The sequence below is a fragment of the Macaca mulatta genome, chromosome 16 (assembly GCF_049350105.2).
Source record: "Macaca mulatta isolate MMU2019108-1 chromosome 16, T2T-MMU8v2.0, whole genome shotgun sequence".
NCBI lineage: Eukaryota > Metazoa > Chordata > Mammalia > Primates > Cercopithecidae > Macaca > Macaca mulatta.
The window spans coordinates 13,154,943-13,173,732 of NC_133421.1; the positions used below are offsets into that span (position 1 = coordinate 13,154,943).

The window sequence follows — 18,790 nt, forward strand, 5'->3', positions numbered from 1 at the left end:
GAACACAAACTCCACGAACAGAAGAAATTTTTATCTTTTTCTGCTAATTGGTACATAGGCACCCATCACCCAAGCAGTGTACACTGTACCCAGTGTGTAGTCTTTCACCCTCACCCCCTCCCACCCTTTCCCCTGAGTACCCACAGTCCATTGTATCATTCTTACACCTTTGCCTTCTCATAGTTTAGCTCCCACTTTTGAGTGAGAACATAAAATGTTTGGTTTTCCATTCCTGAGTTACTTCACTTAGAATAATGGTCTCCAATTCCATCCAGGTTGCTGCAAATGCCATTATTTCATTCCTTTTCATGGCTGAGTAGCATTCCATGGTGTATGCATGTGTTGATTGATTGATTGATTGATTGATTGATAGATGATAAAAATTTAGAGAAGAGAAATACAATAATTTCTTCTGTTCGTGGAGCTTCTGTTCAGTGGTTTTTGTCTAAAAATATTTAAATTATCAAACCTTATTTAACATATATACACACACCATATACACACACACGCGCGCGCACATGTGTGTATATATATATATATATACACACACACACACACACACACACACGTATATATCACAATTTCTTTATCCACTCGTTGATTGATGGGCATTTGGGCTGGTTCTATATTTTTGCAATTGCAAATTGTAATGCTATAAACATGCCTGTGCCATCTCTTTCATATAATGACTTCTTTTCCTTTGGGTAGATACCCAGTAGTGGGATTGCTGGGTCAAATGGTAGTTCTACTTTTAGTTCTTTCATGAATCTCCACACTGTTTTTCATAGTGTTGTGCTAGTTTACATTCCCATCAGCAGTGTAAAAGTGTTCCCTTTTCATCAGATCCACACCAACATCTATTAGTTTTTTATTTGTTTGATTATGGCCATTCATGCAGGAGTAAGGTGGTGTTGCATTGTGGTTTTGATTTGCATTTCCCTGATCATTAGTGATGTTGAGGATTTTTTCATATATTTGTTGGCCATTTGTTTATCGTCTTTTGAGAATTGTCTATTCACATCTTTAGCCCACTCTTTGATGGGATTGTTTGTTCTTTTCTTGCTGATTTGCTATAACTTGATTTTTAAAACAGTGTACCCAGTAACTGTCTATGTCACTAATTCTTCTTCTATGATATCATGTGTAATGTTTAATTGTGTGGATGCACCAGGATTTGACTAACTCATCCCACTGTTGGATATTCGGGTACAGCTGGTTATTCATTTATTAAAGTTGTAGTATAATATACATGCAGTACAATGTAGAGACAAAAAGTATACATACAACTCGGTGAGTTTTACAAATGTATACACTCAGGTAACTACCACAATACAGAACATTTGCCGTCACCCTAGAAAGTTCACCTGTCCCTCTTTCCAGTCAATACATCTCCATTCTCCTGCCAGCCTCAATCACTGATCAGCGTTTTGTCAATATAGAGCAGATTTGTCTTTTCCTATAAATAGAATTATGTAGCATGTTCTCTTTTGTGTCTGCCCTTTTTAAATCTTAGCCTAGTGTTATTGAGATTTATCCATATTGTTGCATTTATTTCGAGTCTAATTCTTTTTATTGCTAGAATTCCATTGTATGAATATAACAGAATTTGTTCATCCAGTCCCCTAATGATGGTTTTTGAGTTATTTCTGGTTTCTGACTATTATAAATAAAGCTTGTGTGTACAGTCTGATATAAGTTATTCTATGGACATATGTTTTCATTTCTCTTGAGAACTGCAGGTTCATCAGTAGGCATATGTTAAATGTTTGTAAGTAATAGCCCAGCAGTTTTCAAAAGTGATTGTGTAATTTATACTCCCAGTGGCAATAAAATAAAGTTCAGTTGCTCTACCACTTCACCAAATTGTGGGTTTGTGTTGTGGGTCTTTTAAATTTTTACCATTTTAGTCAGTGTGTGCTGGTATCTCACTGAAATTTTAATTTGTCTTTCTCTGAAGATTTATACTTTTGAATATTTTCTCATATGCTGATTGGCCAATTATATGAATTCTATAAAGTGTCTAAGTCTTTTTCTCATTTTAAATGGATTGTTTGTAGTTCTAGGAATCCTTTATAGCTTCTGGTTACACATCTTTTGACAGATACGTGTATTGTGAATATCTTCTCCAAATTGGTGGTTTACCTATTTTCTTATTGATATCTTTTGATGAGAAACAGTTTTAAATTTTCATGTGATTTAAATGCGATTTCCCTTTTTTCCTCTTGTGGTTAGTACTTTTGAGTCCTAAGGAAACTAACAATCCCAAAGATTGCAAAGATATTGTTTTGTTTTTTCTTTCAGAAGCTTTACAGTTTTCACATTTTTATTCAGGAGTATCACCTGTGTTGAATTAATTTTTTTTAGGAGGTTGTAGGAGTTGAACTCATTATTTTCCATATTAACATCTGATTGCTCCCATACCGTTAAAAATAACTTTCCCTTTTGAATTTTTTGGCATCTTTGTTGAAAATTGATTAATTGTATAAAATATTAATATAAAGTATATATGTTAGAAAATACCAATGCCACTTGTTCTTGATTATTGATCAAGAGAAAATCGATTATTAATAAGTCTGAAATCAGGTACTACATGTCCTGCAAACTTAGTTTTTCCTTTTCAACATCATTTTGACTAGTATAAGCTTTTTACATATCCACATAAATTTTAGATTCAGCCTGCCAGTTTCTAGGGGGAAAAAAGCTAGATGTGATTTTGATTGAGATTACATTAAATCTGTAGATTAATTTGAGGAGAATAAAGACCTTAACAATACTGAATATAGCAATTCATGAACATGGCATGTCTCTTCACTTAGTTAAGTCTCTAATTTTTCTCTGCAATGCTTTGTAGTTTTTAGTGTTGAAGTCTCACATATTTCCCATTAAATCTAGCTCTAAGTTTTTTATGTTTGTGGTTCTACAATAAATGGAATTGTTTTATTAATTTTATTTTCCAATTACTATCAGGTAGTGTATAAAAGTGTCATTGAGTTTTACATTTTGATATTATATTCTGTGATCTTCCTAAATTTATTAGATGTAGTAATTGCTTTGTAAATTTAGGATGATGATCTACATAAATAAGTCATTTGCAAATAGAGACAACATTACCTCTTTATTTCCAATTTTTTATGTCTTTTTTTTTCTCTGTAACCTTATTGCTCTGGCTAGAACCTTCAGTATAACGTTGAAGTGGTCAGAGTAGAAATGCTTGCCTCATTTCCAATTATGTGGAGACACATTTGGTAATTCACCATTAAAATTTTAGCTGTAGGGTTTTGTGGATGTTCCTTATCAGACACAGGAAGACCCCTTTTATTCCTACTTGGCTAAAAGAGTTTCATCATGATTACACATTGAATTTTATCACATGATTTCTCTGCATCTCCTGAGGTGGTTATATAATTTTTGCTCTTTTTTTCTGTTAATGGGCACATTGGATTTTTTTTTTTAAGTGTTGAACCCAACTTTGCATTTCTGAAATAAATGCACTCGGTCATGTCATATTAATCTTTTTATGTATTATCGAATTGGATTTGATAATTTTAAAATATTTTTGTTCATGTGTTTAAGAATGACATTTATCTTCCACTTTTATTTTCTTTTGATGTTTTTGTTTTGGTGTTAAGATTATGCTAACCTTATAAAATGAGTTGGGAAGCATTTCCTCTTTTATTTTCTGAAAATGTTTGTGGAAGGTTGGTCTTAACCTTAAATGTGTGATAGAATTCACCAGGGAATACTTCTGGATGTGGATGTTTCTTTTGGGGGAAGTGTTTGATAATTATTTCTTTGGTAGATGAAAGACTGTTTAGATTTTTTGCCTAATACCTTTATTAGTTTTTGCAAGTTGTTTTTTTCAACAAATGTTTTCATTTTATCTAAGTTATAAAGCTTACCAGCAAAAAAAAATGGTTCATAATTATTTTTTATTATCATTATGTGTTGGCAGAAGAGCTGAGGCAGGGCTTGCTTGTCTGTAAAAGAGTCTTGGAACATGTCTTGGTTCCAGGGTCTAAAACCCCTCGTAGCCTATGGAACACCAAGCTCTGTACCAAAGGGTGGAAGGCTGCCCTGCCACACTACAATCTAAGCCCGGGCATAAAACCCCTTGTGGCTTGGAGAGAACCCAGGACTCAGGGCATAAAAACCCTTGTAGCCTCTGGAATGTGTCCAGACTCGCTGGCCCCTTGCTCCTTGCTCTCCCAAGATCATAAATTGATTGTATCTCAAGTTAGAAGAACCTGTTCTCCCTTATCTCAAGTAGTGGAGCATATGCTAAACCATCACAGCTACACTTGATGCACCGCTACCTTTCTATCCTCACGTCCTCACCTGTCCACCCTCACATCCGCATGTCCTCACCATCTGCTTCTTTGTTTGATTACCAACAAATAGTGTTGGCTTCTAGAGCTCGGGGCCTTCGCAGCCTCCAAACTGGCGTTGGCCCCCTGGACCCACCCTATGTACTCTTAACTTTTCTTGTCTCATTCCTTTGACTCCACCGGACTTCGTAGCCCCCACGACCTGGTGTTGGGTCTGATCACCCCAACATTATGTGTCTGTGGGAGCTGTAGTGCTGCATCCTTTTTCATTCCTAATATTGGCAATTTGCGACTTGTTTTTCTTGGTCAGTTTTGCTAGAGTTTTTTTCTTTTTCTTTTATAAATCTTTTCAAAGAACCAAATTTTGACTTTGCCAGTTTTCTCTATTCATCTATTTTCTAGTTTATTAATTTCTGTTTTTTATTATTCCATTCAAGTTATTTTAGGGCTAGTTGCTTATCTGTTTTTAGCTCCTTGGGGCATAAACTTAGGGTCTTGATTTTAAGCCTTTCTTTCACATATGGGCATCTGATGATACTACCTCATTTGTATTATTATTCAGTTTTAAATGTTTCTTTCTTTTTTTTTTGAGACAGAGTCTTGCTCTGTCCCCTAGGCTGGAGTGCAGTGGTGCTATCTCAGCTCACTGCAAACTCTGCCTCCCAGGTTCAAGAGATTCTTGTGCCTCAGCCTCCCAAATAGCTGGGATTACAGGGATGCGCCACCACACCCAGCCAATTTTTGTATTTTTAGTAGAGATGAGGTTTTGCCCTGTTGGCCAGGCTGATCTTGAACTCCTGGCCTCAAATGATTCACCCACCTTGGCCTCCCAAAGTTCTGGGATTACAGATGTGAGCCACCATGCCCAGCTCTTGTTATAACTTCTTTTACTCAATGGTCACTTTGAAGTTTGTGTTTAATTTCCATATATTCAGAGCTTCTCTGGATATCTTTAAAAATTGATATCTAATTTAATTCTATTGTGCTCAGAGAAGATACACTGTAAGCTTTCAATCTTTGGGAATTTGCTGAGACTTGTTTCATGACCCAGAATATGGTCGGTCTTACTGAGTGTTCCTTGAAGACTTGACAATAATGTTTATTCTTCTTTTGTTGGAGGTAGTGTTCTATAAATATGAATTAGTTCAAAGCAATTGATAGCATTGTTGTGATCTTTTGCAGGCTATTTGTTCTATCAATTATTGAAGGTAGAGGGTTAAAATCTCCACTTACAATTTTGGATTTGTCTATTTCAATTTTAGTTCTGTTAAATTATTTTGTCATGTGTTTGAAGTTCTGTTAAGTTCTGTTATAGTAACTACAAATTTCACATTTATAATTATTATAAATGTGTAACATTTTATCACATTTATAATTGTTACAACTTCCTGATTAATTGACCACTTTATCATTATGAAATTCCCTTTTTACTTCTAACAATACCCTCTTGTTTTGAAGTCTATTTTTGCTGACAGTAATATAGCCTTTCCTTTCTGAGTCATTATTCTTAAATTTTGCATTTTGCATCTTTCCCCACCATTTTACCTCCAATGTATTTGTTTCTTGGATTGAAATTTCTTGTCTTTATAGTTGGCATATAATACAAATTTACTTTTCTAAGTCTGACAACTCTGCCTATTAATTGGAATGCATAGACTGTTTACATTTACTGTAAGTATTTGTATGGTTGAATTTACCTCTACTAAATTTTGCTTTTTGTTTTCTATTTGCTTCATTGCTTTTTCCTTCCTCTCCTCTTCCATGCTCACCTGCTTGTTGGGTAATGGTATATTTTTTAGTATTCTATTTTAATTTCTCAATTGGCATTTCAGCTTTACCTTGTTGCATTACAATTCTAGTGGTTGTTCTAGGTTTCAGTATGCATCTTCAGCTTATCACAATCTACTTAGACTTTTCCTACAGAAACATTGCAAAAGTGTGGTGTAATTTAACCTCTCACCTATTTTTTGTACTGTTGTTGTATGAGATATTTATATATATGCACACACACATAATATGTATTAATAGTAAAATATATGGTATCTATTAATATGCATATTGAGCCCCACAATGTAGTGTTATAGTTTTTACTTTTAAAATTTAAGAAAAAATATTTACAGTGTTTTATATTTACCCACATACTCATCATCTTCAGGCTTGTTATTCCCTTTTACAGATATAAATTACCATCTGGGATTATTTCTCTTCAGCCTGAAGAAATTTATTTAGTATTTCTTCAAGTTCAGGTCTGCTTATGACATATTCTCTCAGTCTTTGTTTATCTAAAAATGTCCTTATTTCATCTTTGTTTTTAAAGGACAGTTTCACTGGGTACACAATTGTGTTTATAGTTTTGCTTTTCTTTTGGAAGTTATTTCATTATCTCCTACTCTCCAATGTTTCTTATAAGAAGCCAGTCATCATTTGAATCTTTGTTTCTCTATATGTAATGTGTTATTTATCTCAGGCTGATTTTACTAGATTCTTTTTTAATCTTTGATATTTTTTCAGCACAGCAATAATATTCCTAAGTTGGTTTTCATTGTGTTCTTCATGCTTGGAGTTTGTAAGTTTCTTGAAACTCTTTTTCACTAAATTTTGTGAAATTATGATGTTCTTATCTGCTAATTTCAATATCTATGTTATTTTCTGAGTCTATTTCCTTTCTCTTTTTTAATGGGACAGAAGTTTAATTTTCTCTCACATAAAATAGGTTTAATGAGTAGGCTTTCTAGGGTTAGTATGACAACTATGAAGTCAGAGACCTACCCAGATTATTTTCTGAATCTGATTTTAGTGACTGTTTTCTCTCCTGGTTAAATGGCACATTTTTCTGCTTCTTTATATGTCTAGTAATTTTTTATTATGTGCTAGACATGTTAGAGGCCACTTGAATGCCACTTGAGAATCCGGATTTTTTTTCTTTAAAGAGTTTGATTTTTGTTTTGGCAGGCCACTAATTTACTGATAGATCACTTTGATCCTATTGAGGCTCACTTTTTAAGGGTCTAAAGAGGACTTACTCTGGGATCAAGCAGTTCTAACTTATGGTGTTTCCAGGGTCTCAACTGAATTCCTGGGTTATCTGCAAGGTTGCTTCATTATTTCTGATAAAACCCTAACATCTTCCAACACTATATGGCCTACATAATTTCCATTCAGCTTAGAGCCCCTCTGCAACTCTTCTTACCAGGTCTTACAGAGCCTTGCTCTAAACATATGTAGCTAATCCCTCAGTCAGACTCAAGAGGACCCAGCCACTACAGCAGCACCAAACTCCAAATTCTGTTGTCTCTGCCTATCAGCAGGGATGCTGTAACTAAGCTCCACTAACCTATGCCATAGTTTGAAAAGGGCTTTTGGGTAGAAAACCAGGTGGTGGTGCGGCTCACTTTGAGTAAGTCCCTTCTTTCAAAGATCACATTGTTCTTTCTGTTATCCTGTTACCTGTTCTGTCTGTTATCCACTTACCCAAACAAATTAATTCTTTTATTATAATCAGTTCTATGTTTGTTTGAAGAAGAAGAGCAAGTACAATCTCACTCTCTTCTATTGTGGTTAAAATCAGAAACCTGAACTATTTCTTCCTACTTCATAGAATATTCCAACACGTTTGTTGCTTAGACTGCAATAGATTTGAGGCAGTAAACAAAGGTGAAAGATATAGACATTATATTGATAGCTTGACAGTCAGAGAAGATAGAACAATTATACAAAGCAGTCATAAACACTAGCCGTGATTTAACATGGAAGCAAACAAGCATACGCATCTTAACACCTGATAGCAACTCTGTCTTGTCATGGTGTTGTGATTTGCATGATGATGGACTTTAAGTCATGAAGAACATCTTAAGTCTACTTAGGAAAGAAAGGTGTAGGTATTGCATCTTAGAAATGGTAGAGTTATGTTACCTAAAAGCAGGATCATGAGACTGTTTAAATCCGGGGGGATTTATAACATGGCAGTACATCCTGAAGGGGTAAATATGAGTCATCTAGAAGAGTTGCTTCTGCAAGTTAGTTCCTGCTTTCTCTGAAGATATTAGATAACTGGAAAGTTACTGTAAAAAGTGTTAATACTGCAAATGACAAAGAGTAAATGGGATGTCTGTACTTGGCATTGCTGAGCATTTAGGCTTCCTTTCCTTGAAGCCCAAACCTTGTTACCATGGGATGTTTGGCTGCCAATAGGTCAAGAGTATATCATGTAAAAGAGCAGGCAGGGAGGAATGAGGGGGGAGAGAGAGAGCGAGAGAGAGAGAGCGCACAACATTTTTTATTTATTTGCATGCATTTTCTAAATCATTCAGTAGTATTGAATGCCACCTGCAAAACACTTCAGCTCATTTCTAAGAATTAACCAGAAAATGCTTTGCTTCTTTGAACCTGAAATTTTTATTAAACCTTGAATCTTAATACTGTCTACCCTTAGAATTCCTTCCTCTGCCTACCCTGACTTCTGCCCTGATGCAGCTTCCTCTACAGTTTATCAACCAGCACTTAGGAAGCACACACATTGCATCCATCAGCATTGCTTCTGAGAAGCTGGGCCAACCCCATCCTCCTTCCTCAGGGACAGGTTGACCCCTATATTCCTGTCATGGACTAACTTTGCCTTCCTTTCAATCAATGGTAATACTCGTTAGGCAGAGTGGATTTGATACACATGTAACAGCAAATCCTCCACAAGAGAATTTTTTTCTCCATGTGTTGTTTTTATTTTGACTGTTGATTACCAGTTCTTTCATGCTATTAAACAAGGTTTATATCCTTTCTTCTTCCTTTTATAGGAAAACCTGGGTCTATTTTCCGCAGACCCAACCTCCAATAGCTGGAAGACATATGTTAACTCTATTGACAACATGTTGCTGAATGGATTCTTTCTTGCCATTGAGTGCTCCCTCAAGTATCTCCTGGAAAATACTGGTACTTAGTGGCTTATGGATGTGGGTTATTATTGGAAAGATAATGACAGTAACATTTGTTGAATTATATTGAAGAGCAGCTGAGTGCTCTGTGACTTTTCCCAAAACGTTGTAGACTTTTTGTGAATGATGCACAGGAAAATAGAAAAGGTACTGAACTTCTAAATTGTTCAAAGACAAAGATTTCTGACGCTTAAAATTAGATAATAAACCAGGCTGTAAGATAGTGACGCACATAGCAAAAGCATAAAAGCGAATTCACTCGAAATCAAGCTTCAGTAAAGAGGAGTGACCAAGTTAAGAAGCAGGAAGCACTGTTAGTAATGAAGGCAGAAGGCTTCATCCAAGCTTGACTTATGGCAATGGGTGGGGGACATTCTGTGCCTTCAAGCTTCATGTACTTTATCTCTGTAGCCTTTTGAGAACACAAAGAGATTGTGTCCACCAGGTTAAATGGAAGAAACAGAAGTTTTTCTGAGTAAAAGAGTCACACAAGAAGTAGGGGAGGAGGTAATTTTCAGAAGAAAAAGAAGTGTGTAGAACAGAATGGGCATTCTTTGAAGCTTTTAAAAAATAGTTAAAGGCTTTGAATTTGTAGTGGATGTAGTGGATAAACTGGGGTAAGGTACACAGAGTGAAAGATATAGAAAGGGCTAACCTTGACTAGTAAATGATGAGATCGACAGGGCAGAAGAGTTCAGGACTAAAAGTAGAATTAAACCTTCACATTCTGGCAGATTCTGAGTTGCTTAGCAAAGAGCCTATAGAAGGATTTGTCAAGATGGAAAGGCAGAGGTAAATATTTTGAAGCTAGAGGATGGAAGTAAGATGAGAGTTTTTAAAACTCAAGGATCGAAATGAAATACTGATATAAAATAAATAGTCCAAGGCCAGTGTCCAGATATCCAGCCCGTAAAAGAGACTACCTGCAGACACCTAGGTTGAGAATCCAGAGAGAAGCAAGGCCCAACGCTGAGTGTAGCCCCAGTGGCCATCCCCATGGTCTTGATAGGTAGAATGGGTGAGGTGTAAGGCATGGTCTTTGCTTGCAGGATACAGGGGTGCTCCAAACTAAGGAAATCAACAACAGGACTCAGGAAACCCAGCATAGTTAGCAACGTAGGAGATCATCTTCTGGAGCCTGGGAGCAACAAGCCAATGGGGCATGGAATACGGGCACCAAGTCTGCACAACTGGCTCCTATGGACCAGCACTGGTGGTGTTCACCTTAGTGAACTGACCAAGCCTCCTCTAATGCTGGAGGTTCGGGGGCTTCATCACTAAGCCCTCCGTAGAGAATCTAGGAAGACACCCCAGCCATACTTGGGTGCAGGCAATGCACTAGAAATGGTGCCTAAATGACTCCATCCTTGACCAGTGGCTCTCTGGTTCTCCTGATCTGGGCTATCTCATGTGCCATGTGCCCACCTGTGGGAAGGACAGAGTGGGACCAGGGGATGGAGAAAAGAGATGGCAGTCTTTCTCCAAGATTATCAAAGTTTCCTTCCCTTTGTGGAAATAGGAGGACAGAGGAACACATTTTCTTCACAACATAGAGGCCCTTCAAATTCTCCTTTGAAAGGGCAGGAGCTGAATTTATCAGCTGCCTGATCTGAAGCACTATAGATAAAATTTAAAAGACACTGGTTATCTAAGGGGAAGTAAAGGAGCCTAAAGGGGCCTCTGAGAAGAAAATCATGGTGACCCCTTGCAGTGGCTCAGTTAAGTGGCTTTTTCATCCTAGGTCCACCTTACCATTTTGTCTACTTGTGTCAATAAATGAGGATAAGGCCCTGGAAAATGGTAGCGTCACAGGATGGAAGGAACCTATCCACCAAACTGGAACATTCACCTTGGACTGTTAACCTGCAGGAGAGTAGACTTCTTTGACCTTTGGAGTCCAGAGCAGAGCAGGGGTTTCTATGACATTGTTGAGGGCATTCCCAAGGTTTGGGTTGGTCTCCCTGTCATCTCTCAACCCAAACCCTGCATAGGTTATATGCTTCCCACTCAATGGAGAAATGCCCCTCCTCCTCTTACCTAGTAAAATGATTTACATGCACCAAGATTGTGGAACCAGGACAATCTGCTTTGGATGATAATTACATTGGTGTTACATCCAGTGTAGAGATTACAGTCCCATGTCAACATATGGGACAAAAAATCTCATATAGTTAAAACATTCTTTCAAGTCTTTTGAATTCTGTAAACCATATGCAACCTTATCTATTAATTTATAAGTACATAATATGTATATTAATGCAGAATATGTCATGAGTACATATAGCAAATTGTAGGTGATTTTATAAGCTATACTATTTTATAAATTTATAGTAGTTTTTATAAACTATACCATTTTATAAACTTATAGTAGTATAATTACTTTGTTATTGGTAAACTTATGTTCCCTTAAGTTAAATATTGGGACTCTCCCGAGTCCAATCTTGTGTTCCCTTAAGTTAAATATTGGGACTCTCCCGAGTCCAGTAATGTGAATTTGTCATCCCTCCAGTTCTGAAGGCAAGCCCTATTCTTACATATTTTGAGTATACTGCAGTATTTTACTTAGGGTGAATGGCTAAGCTGTAGTAACAAAAACACTATCAACAATATGGTTTCAAGGAGAGAGAAGTCTACCCTGAAAGAAAGAGTCGAAGGTGAGTGTTCCAGTTTGGTGGGTAGGTTCCTTCTGTCCTGTGGCTCCACCATTCTTCAGGGCCTTGTCCTCATTTCTGTAGTTGAGCTGACTCACTGCCATGTCCAGGCTATAGTCTGGTAGAGGAGAAAGAGACTTGAGTACAGAGAAGGGTCACCTGCAGTCTCAAGAGTCCCAGCCCACGAGTGGCACCATCATGTTGTCCTACATCCACTGGTGAGGAAATTTCATTGCCACACCTGTCTGCAAGCAGGGCTGGGAAATCTGGTCAAATCCCAGTTATTACTCTATTTCAAGGGAAGAAGACAACAATGGATTTCAGTGAACAGTCTCTGCCACCCACAGTATTCAGCCCATAATAGGCTCCTAAATTTAACTACAATTGAAAAGTCATATAAAAATAAGTGGTTATCGATAAAAATTTCAAGCATATATCTTGTACCTGGAACATCTTGCTCTGCGTTGTATTTTGATTTAAATTTAGCAAGGCAAGTTGACCTAGTAAGTAATCAGGGATTTGTTAATTATTCATACTGTTTTTAAAATTTTTATCACTACAGGACCACAGCAATAAATTAAGTTATTTCTTAGAAAAGGATAAGGAGCAAAATAGGCAGAATTGTAATTTCTCTTTGTGGTTCGTGTCTGTATATCGTTGACAAGCCTGCCCCTGTTCACCTAGAGTGATCAGTGGAATGACATGGCTTGTGCCTAGGAAGAAATCAGCTGCTTCCAAGAAATGGGCTTTGAAAAATCAACCTCTTCTCGGCTGGGCACGGTGGCTCATGCCTGTAATCCCAGCACTTTGGGAGGCTGAGGTGAGTGAATCACGAAGTCAGGAGTTTGAGACCAGCCTGGCCAACATGGTGAAACCCCATTTCTACTAAAAATACAAAAATTAGCCAGGTGCAGTGGCACGTGCCTGTAGTCCCGGGTACTCAGGAGGCTGTGGCAGAAGAATCGCTTGAACCCGGGGGGTGGAGGTTGCAGTGAGCTGAGATTGTGCCACTGCACTCCAGCCTGGGTGACAGAGCCAGACTGCATCTCAAAAAAAAAAAAAAATCAATCTCTTCTCAACCAGAGGCTGGACTGTCGCCCAAGAGGCATTTGAGAATGTGGAAGGGGAGAGGCTTGGGCTGATCTGTCACTAGGATGTGCTCCGTGAAGACAAGCAAAGTAAATATCCTGGAGTACCCAGGAGAGCCCTGCACCAGAATTGGCCTATTCAAATGTCAGTGGTTCCCCCGTTGAGAAGCACTACAAGACTATCACCCTCACATTGTATGGGATGTAAACAAATTTTACATTTCCGTTTTCCTACAGTCTAGCAACTTATCTAAAGGAAAGCATTGGTCTGGATGCTTTTAAAACAGTCCTCTACTTTGTCCATTTTATCCACTCTTTGTTTTGTTTGCTTGTTTTCCGTGTTTTTCAGAGTGTAAGGCAGGACTTACCCCAATATTTGAAGCACAACTGAGTCTAGCCATCCCAGACCTAGTTTTCTATCCGTCTCTGGAGTCTGGCGTGAAGGGGGGTTTCTATGACATTGTTGAGGGTCTCATCACCAGCATTTTTAGGATATCATCTCTGGTGCCACGGCTTTCCCCACAAAACGGCTCTCCTCACTATCAGGTACTGGAGCTGCAGCCATCCTGCCCTCCAACTGTGTCCTCTCCAGCCGAGTCTCGAACTTCCTGCCACGCACTGGTATAACCTGCCTGCCATTGTCTCGCTTCCGCAGGTCGACCTGGACGGTATGCCAGATTTGGCAAACATGCGGCACACGCTCATGGAGAGAGTCCAGAGAATGATGGGCCTCTGCTGTGGCTATCGGAGCACCTTCAGCCAGTATTCACACCTCTATGTGGAGGACCAGAAGGAGGTTCTGGGTCAGTTTCTGCTGTACGGGCACATCCTCACTCCGGAGGAAATTGAAGACCACGTGGAAGATGGCATCCCGGAGAGCCCTCCCCTCCTTTCTCAGTTTAAAGTGCAAATCGACTCCTACGAAACGCTCTATGAAGAGGTGTGCAGGCTGGAGCCCATCAAGGTGTTTGACAGCTGGATGAAAATTGATATTCGACCCTTTAAGGCATCCCTGCTGAATATTATTAAGAGGTGGAGCCTCCTGTTCAAACAGCATCTTGTGGACCACGTCACTCAGAGGTACGACAGTTGTTTTCACTTTCTTCCAGCATGCTAGGCTGCGAGGAACACCGTGTTTTTAACCTTTTTTATATTTTTTCCCTATGGATATGTTGGTTAAATTAAAAATTAAGACAGCTGGTTAGAGGTTCTAGACTTGCAGACATCATGGTAACTTAAGTCCTGCCCTTTTCTTTGTTCACCAGAGAAGCCCTCTTTGTTTTGTTTTCCGTTTGACATCCAGTGTGTGAGAGGCAAGTGGTTAAGTGGTAAGGAATATTAGAGACAATAATAAGAGGTCCAAGCTCCCTTCACAGCTCCATGCCATCTCTTTAAACTTGGGAAGCAGAGGGTATCTGATGGGCCTCTTTGTTTTACTTTTACCTCTTACTCCTTGTCTCAGATTATCCAGCTGAGCAATGTGTACGTCACTAAAACCCTGTGCTCCTCACTGCCTGTCTGTGCCATTCTCACCATGCAACAGGCTGGATATGAAATTCTGTCTGTCCTACTGTGACCTAGACCACCCAGCCCAGCACTAGGCTCTCTAAGCCAGAGCATCATCCTCTGAATGAACAATCCATGTGGTCAACAGTCTCCTGGTCACTTTACCTTGAACTGGTCCCCAGAGACACACCACAATTAGAATCTTGACCCCCCATCTCAGAATCCCACTGGGGACCACCAGTCCCTCTGCACAGTGATCACCCTTTGGAGTGCTGGACGACACTGCAGGGAGGTCAGCCTGACCCCTCCTCAGTTTAGTGCTGGTTTTGCTTAATGCTGCCACAGCCTTGCTCCATGATCTGGAGCCATAGGCAGAAAGAAAATGGCAACATCAAGAATTTTATCTATCTACAAATAAACTTTAAGAGACTTTCCAAGGGTAATGTTTGACTACCCTAGGAAACCCCAAGAACGCTCTGTGGGAATTTTTTTTTTTTTTTTTTTTTTTTTGAGATGGAGTTTTGCTCTCGTTGCCAAGGCTGGAGTACAATGGTGTGATCTTGGCTCACCGCAACCTCTGCCTCCCGGGTTCAAGCGATTCTCCTACCTCAGCGTCCTGAGTAGCTGGGTTTACAGGCATGCACCACCACCCCTGGCTAATTTTGTACTTTTAATAGAGAAGGGGTTTCTCTGTTGGTCAGGCTGCTCTCGAACTCCTGACCTCGGGTGATGCGGCTGCCTTGGCCTCCAAAAGTGCTGGGATTACAGGCATGAGCCACCATGCCCAGCAGGGGATGTTTTAAATAGGGCTTCCTGGGTATTATTCCACATTCATGAAAGCTTTTCTTCCCTGAGGAACTCAGAGGCAAGAAGAGGAAATGCTGGTGGGTGGTAGGACTGTGACAGATGCCCCAGGATGGAGCACTGTTGGAGGGGACAGCTGCTTTGTGGTCCCTCTCCATTGCTAGGTCTGGTAATCCAAGGATAACCAGCATGTTTCAAAATGCAGGTTTTATCATTCAGGCACAGCAAGGCCATAGAGCAGCAGATGACTCCCATAAAAAGATAGATTATTACTCAGAGTTCCCAGGAGGACAGTGTACAGCAGATAGATTATTACTCACAGTTCCCAGGAGAACGGTGTATGGCATGCCACACAGGGCCACACAGGGGAGCTCCAGGGTCCATCAGGAGGCAGAAAGGGGCGGAGAATACAGGCAGGAGCCTTTTTTGTGATTTCTGTGGAAAGGAATAGATGAGTCATGGCAAGCAGGCTCAGGATTGGTGAGTTTGAACATTTCAGCACCTCTGGGGCATAAAGACTATTCCAAATTGTCTGGGACCTGGCCTTGGGCTGATTAGGGCAGGGGGATAATGACCCAGATTGTGAAAGCCCCACAGAGGAGGTGGTTGGACTCTGGAATGGTTGGTTTGCATATGAAAGATGCGCTCACGGGCCAGCCACTGCTGTCTCAAGGAATTGCTCAGCCCTGCATGGGGAAGTCCCTCCAGAGTTTCTAAGACCCCAGATGTGAAAAGATCAAAAACACATGGTTGATACAGGACGTGGTAACAGCAGCTGCCACGGGCATCAACCAGTTAGGCTTCAAAGGATCTAATGGGGTTGGTTTAACAGGATAAGCACACAGTAGAGAAATTAGGAGGCTTGACTTTGTGTCCTTGAAACCCTGTTTCCTCACCTCTGAAAGAAGACAGCCCAACTGAATTATTCTAAGGTGCCTTCCGTCTTCCAGCTTTAACAGTTGGTGATTCTAAAAACTGGCTATTGTGCTACACTTTAGGAGAAGGTTTTATTGCATTCTGGAGGATTAGATAAAATAGAAATAATTTAAAAATTATTATTGTCTCCTCTGTGCCATGTAATTATGTGATTTCCACCTTTCCTTAATAGGTCAGGATGAATCCCAACTTGCACTGCATTTTAGATACTTCATTCACTGCCAGAAGTCCAACCCCCTTTTGTTACATAAACTCTCATCTCATTCAGCTCTTCCTGCCCTAATCTTACTCAACCCCTACCCCTGCACTTGCAAAGCTTTTCCATGCCCTTGCAGCAGACCTCAGGATCTTACAGCAGCAAATGTCCACTGTCCCCTTCATCTTGTCTCATCACCGTTTTGCTCCAACTGAAACCTGGCTCTCTTCTGAGGACACTGCTTCCCCTCCAGCCCTCCCAAGTGGAGGCTGACTTTTCTCCTATATCCCTCTTACCAATGGGCCTGCAGGTGGGTGAGGTGTGGTTGCTCTTCAGTGCTGCTTCCAGACCATTTCACCACCATCCTCCCTCAAAATCACCAGCTCCCCTGACGTGAATTCTCAGACAACACCAACTGCACTCTGCCTTGCTGCCATCACCCACCAAGCCATTAGTCCCTCTTCCTCAGCAGTGTAGATCTTAGCGTCTGGCTCAAAGATTTCCCTTCCCACTTTCTGCTGATAGTCACCGGCCATGATCCATCCTCCACAGAATCTCCATCAGACTGGCTCTTATGTTGTTGATCTCCTCCCTCCGATGCCCTTCCCTCTGCCATACCTCTGCTACCCACATCTCTTCCGTATTCTCAGTGGGGCTCAGAGAACGATGGGGAAGTAATTGCTCTGCCTTCAGAAGCTCAGGTGGAAGCATTCCACTGCCTGACCTCCACCTGTTATCTTTCCGCCTCACTTACTTAGCAACACTGCCACACAGAATTCTTCAACCCATCAGGATTTCCAATTCATCGACTCCCCTGCTTTCTCAGAGTCTCTCATCCTTGGTCCCTATTCCCTCCCGTTCCCACCTTGTAAAACCCTGACTGTTTAAACTCAGCGCTCCACACCTGCTCCTGAGCAATTCATCCCTGACGAAGCAAAATCAAACCAGTCTAATGACTAGTCCTACATTTCATTTGTGAACATAAAATTCAGTAGGCCCTTCACATTTTCCTAAACGCTTCCCAATTCTCTCAGACTTCTGTTTCCTTCAAATATCTTCTCTACTTTTATGACTTGGCTTCTCATTTCACTGAGAAATTAGCATCAATCATGAGAGAACTAATTCACGTTTTCACTGACAAATCTACCAACATGCCTGCATTTGAAGCTGGATATTCAACCACCTCACCTGTGACTGTGGATAAGCTGTCCTTGCGTTTCTAAGTTCAAACTCTTTCCTCTCACCTTAGGACTTACCTTCTTAAATATTCCCTATCTCCAACATTATCAATTATTTCCTTTACATGTTCTTAATACCATGTAAGCATATTGTGATATTTGACACACTGGAAAAGAGAAAGGAGCGTGATCCCACAAGTCCTTCCAGCTACAACACATTTTTTTGTATGCACTCCTTTACAGCAAAATTTCTCAAAAGATGTGTTTATATATATATATATTTTTTTTTGGTTCTTCACCTCCCATTCTCTCTCTACAAAAAGTTTTATGATGAAATATAACATACATACAATTTAGAGAACAATATTAAAGAGAATACGTGAATTTGTGAATTTGCATCATCCAGCTAAGAAACAGAACATTGGCTATATTTTAAAGTTTAAATCCTTCTCCCTCCTTGTAAGATGTTGCTAGTGTCCAAAATGTGACATAATCCTTTCCATGCTTTTCTTCATTGCTTTGTGTGTGTGTGTGTGTGTGTGTGTGTGTGTGTATGGATATATACACATGTGTATGCATATGGATGTATACATATGTGTATGCATACACACATACCTATATGGAGACTTGCATTAAAACTTTATAAAAATGAAATATTATTGTATGCCATATATTCTTCTGTGTTCTATTTCTTTCACTCAGCATTATGTTTGAGATTTATCCAGGTTGAGAGTATAGCAGTAGTTTATTTTCACTGTGTACAGTATTCCCTTAGATTAATGTACCACAATGTATCTGTCCATTCCATAGTTGATGAACATTTGGGTTGTTTCCAGTGGTTTTGCTCTCTCCTAAGGACACTGCTTCCCTTTTAACAATGTGGCTATAAGTACTCTTATACGTAATCATGGAGTGGGCAAGCATTCCTCTAGGGTGTATACTTAAGAGCAGAATTGCTAAGTCAAAGAGTATGCACATAATACCAAGCTCCCTCCAAGGTAGAGACAGCCATGGGTGAAAGCTCTTACAGCCTAGCATCCTTCCCACCTCTTAGTATTGATAAATTGTTTAATCCTGGCCACTCTGGTGGGAGTGTAATAGTATCTCACTGTGGTAAATATTTTGCAGTACTCTGAGTATAAAAAGGTCCTCATCTTTTTATGTTTTTGGTGAGTCAT

General features: G+C 39.7%; 1 protein-coding gene across 1 annotated transcript in view; it reads left to right on the forward strand.

Annotated features, from left to right (window-relative positions):
- Positions 1 to 18,790, forward strand: part of DNAH9 (dynein axonemal heavy chain 9) — a 376,944-nt gene that overhangs the window by 54,704 nt on the left and 303,450 nt on the right. The window contains exons 15-17 of the mRNA XM_015118601.3: positions 9,116 to 9,251; positions 13,342 to 13,538; positions 13,648 to 14,072. Coding sequence (XP_014974087.3) covers positions 9,116 to 9,251; positions 13,342 to 13,538; positions 13,648 to 14,072 — 758 coding nt within the window. The remainder of the gene's footprint in view (positions 1 to 9,115; positions 9,252 to 13,341; positions 13,539 to 13,647; positions 14,073 to 18,790) is intronic.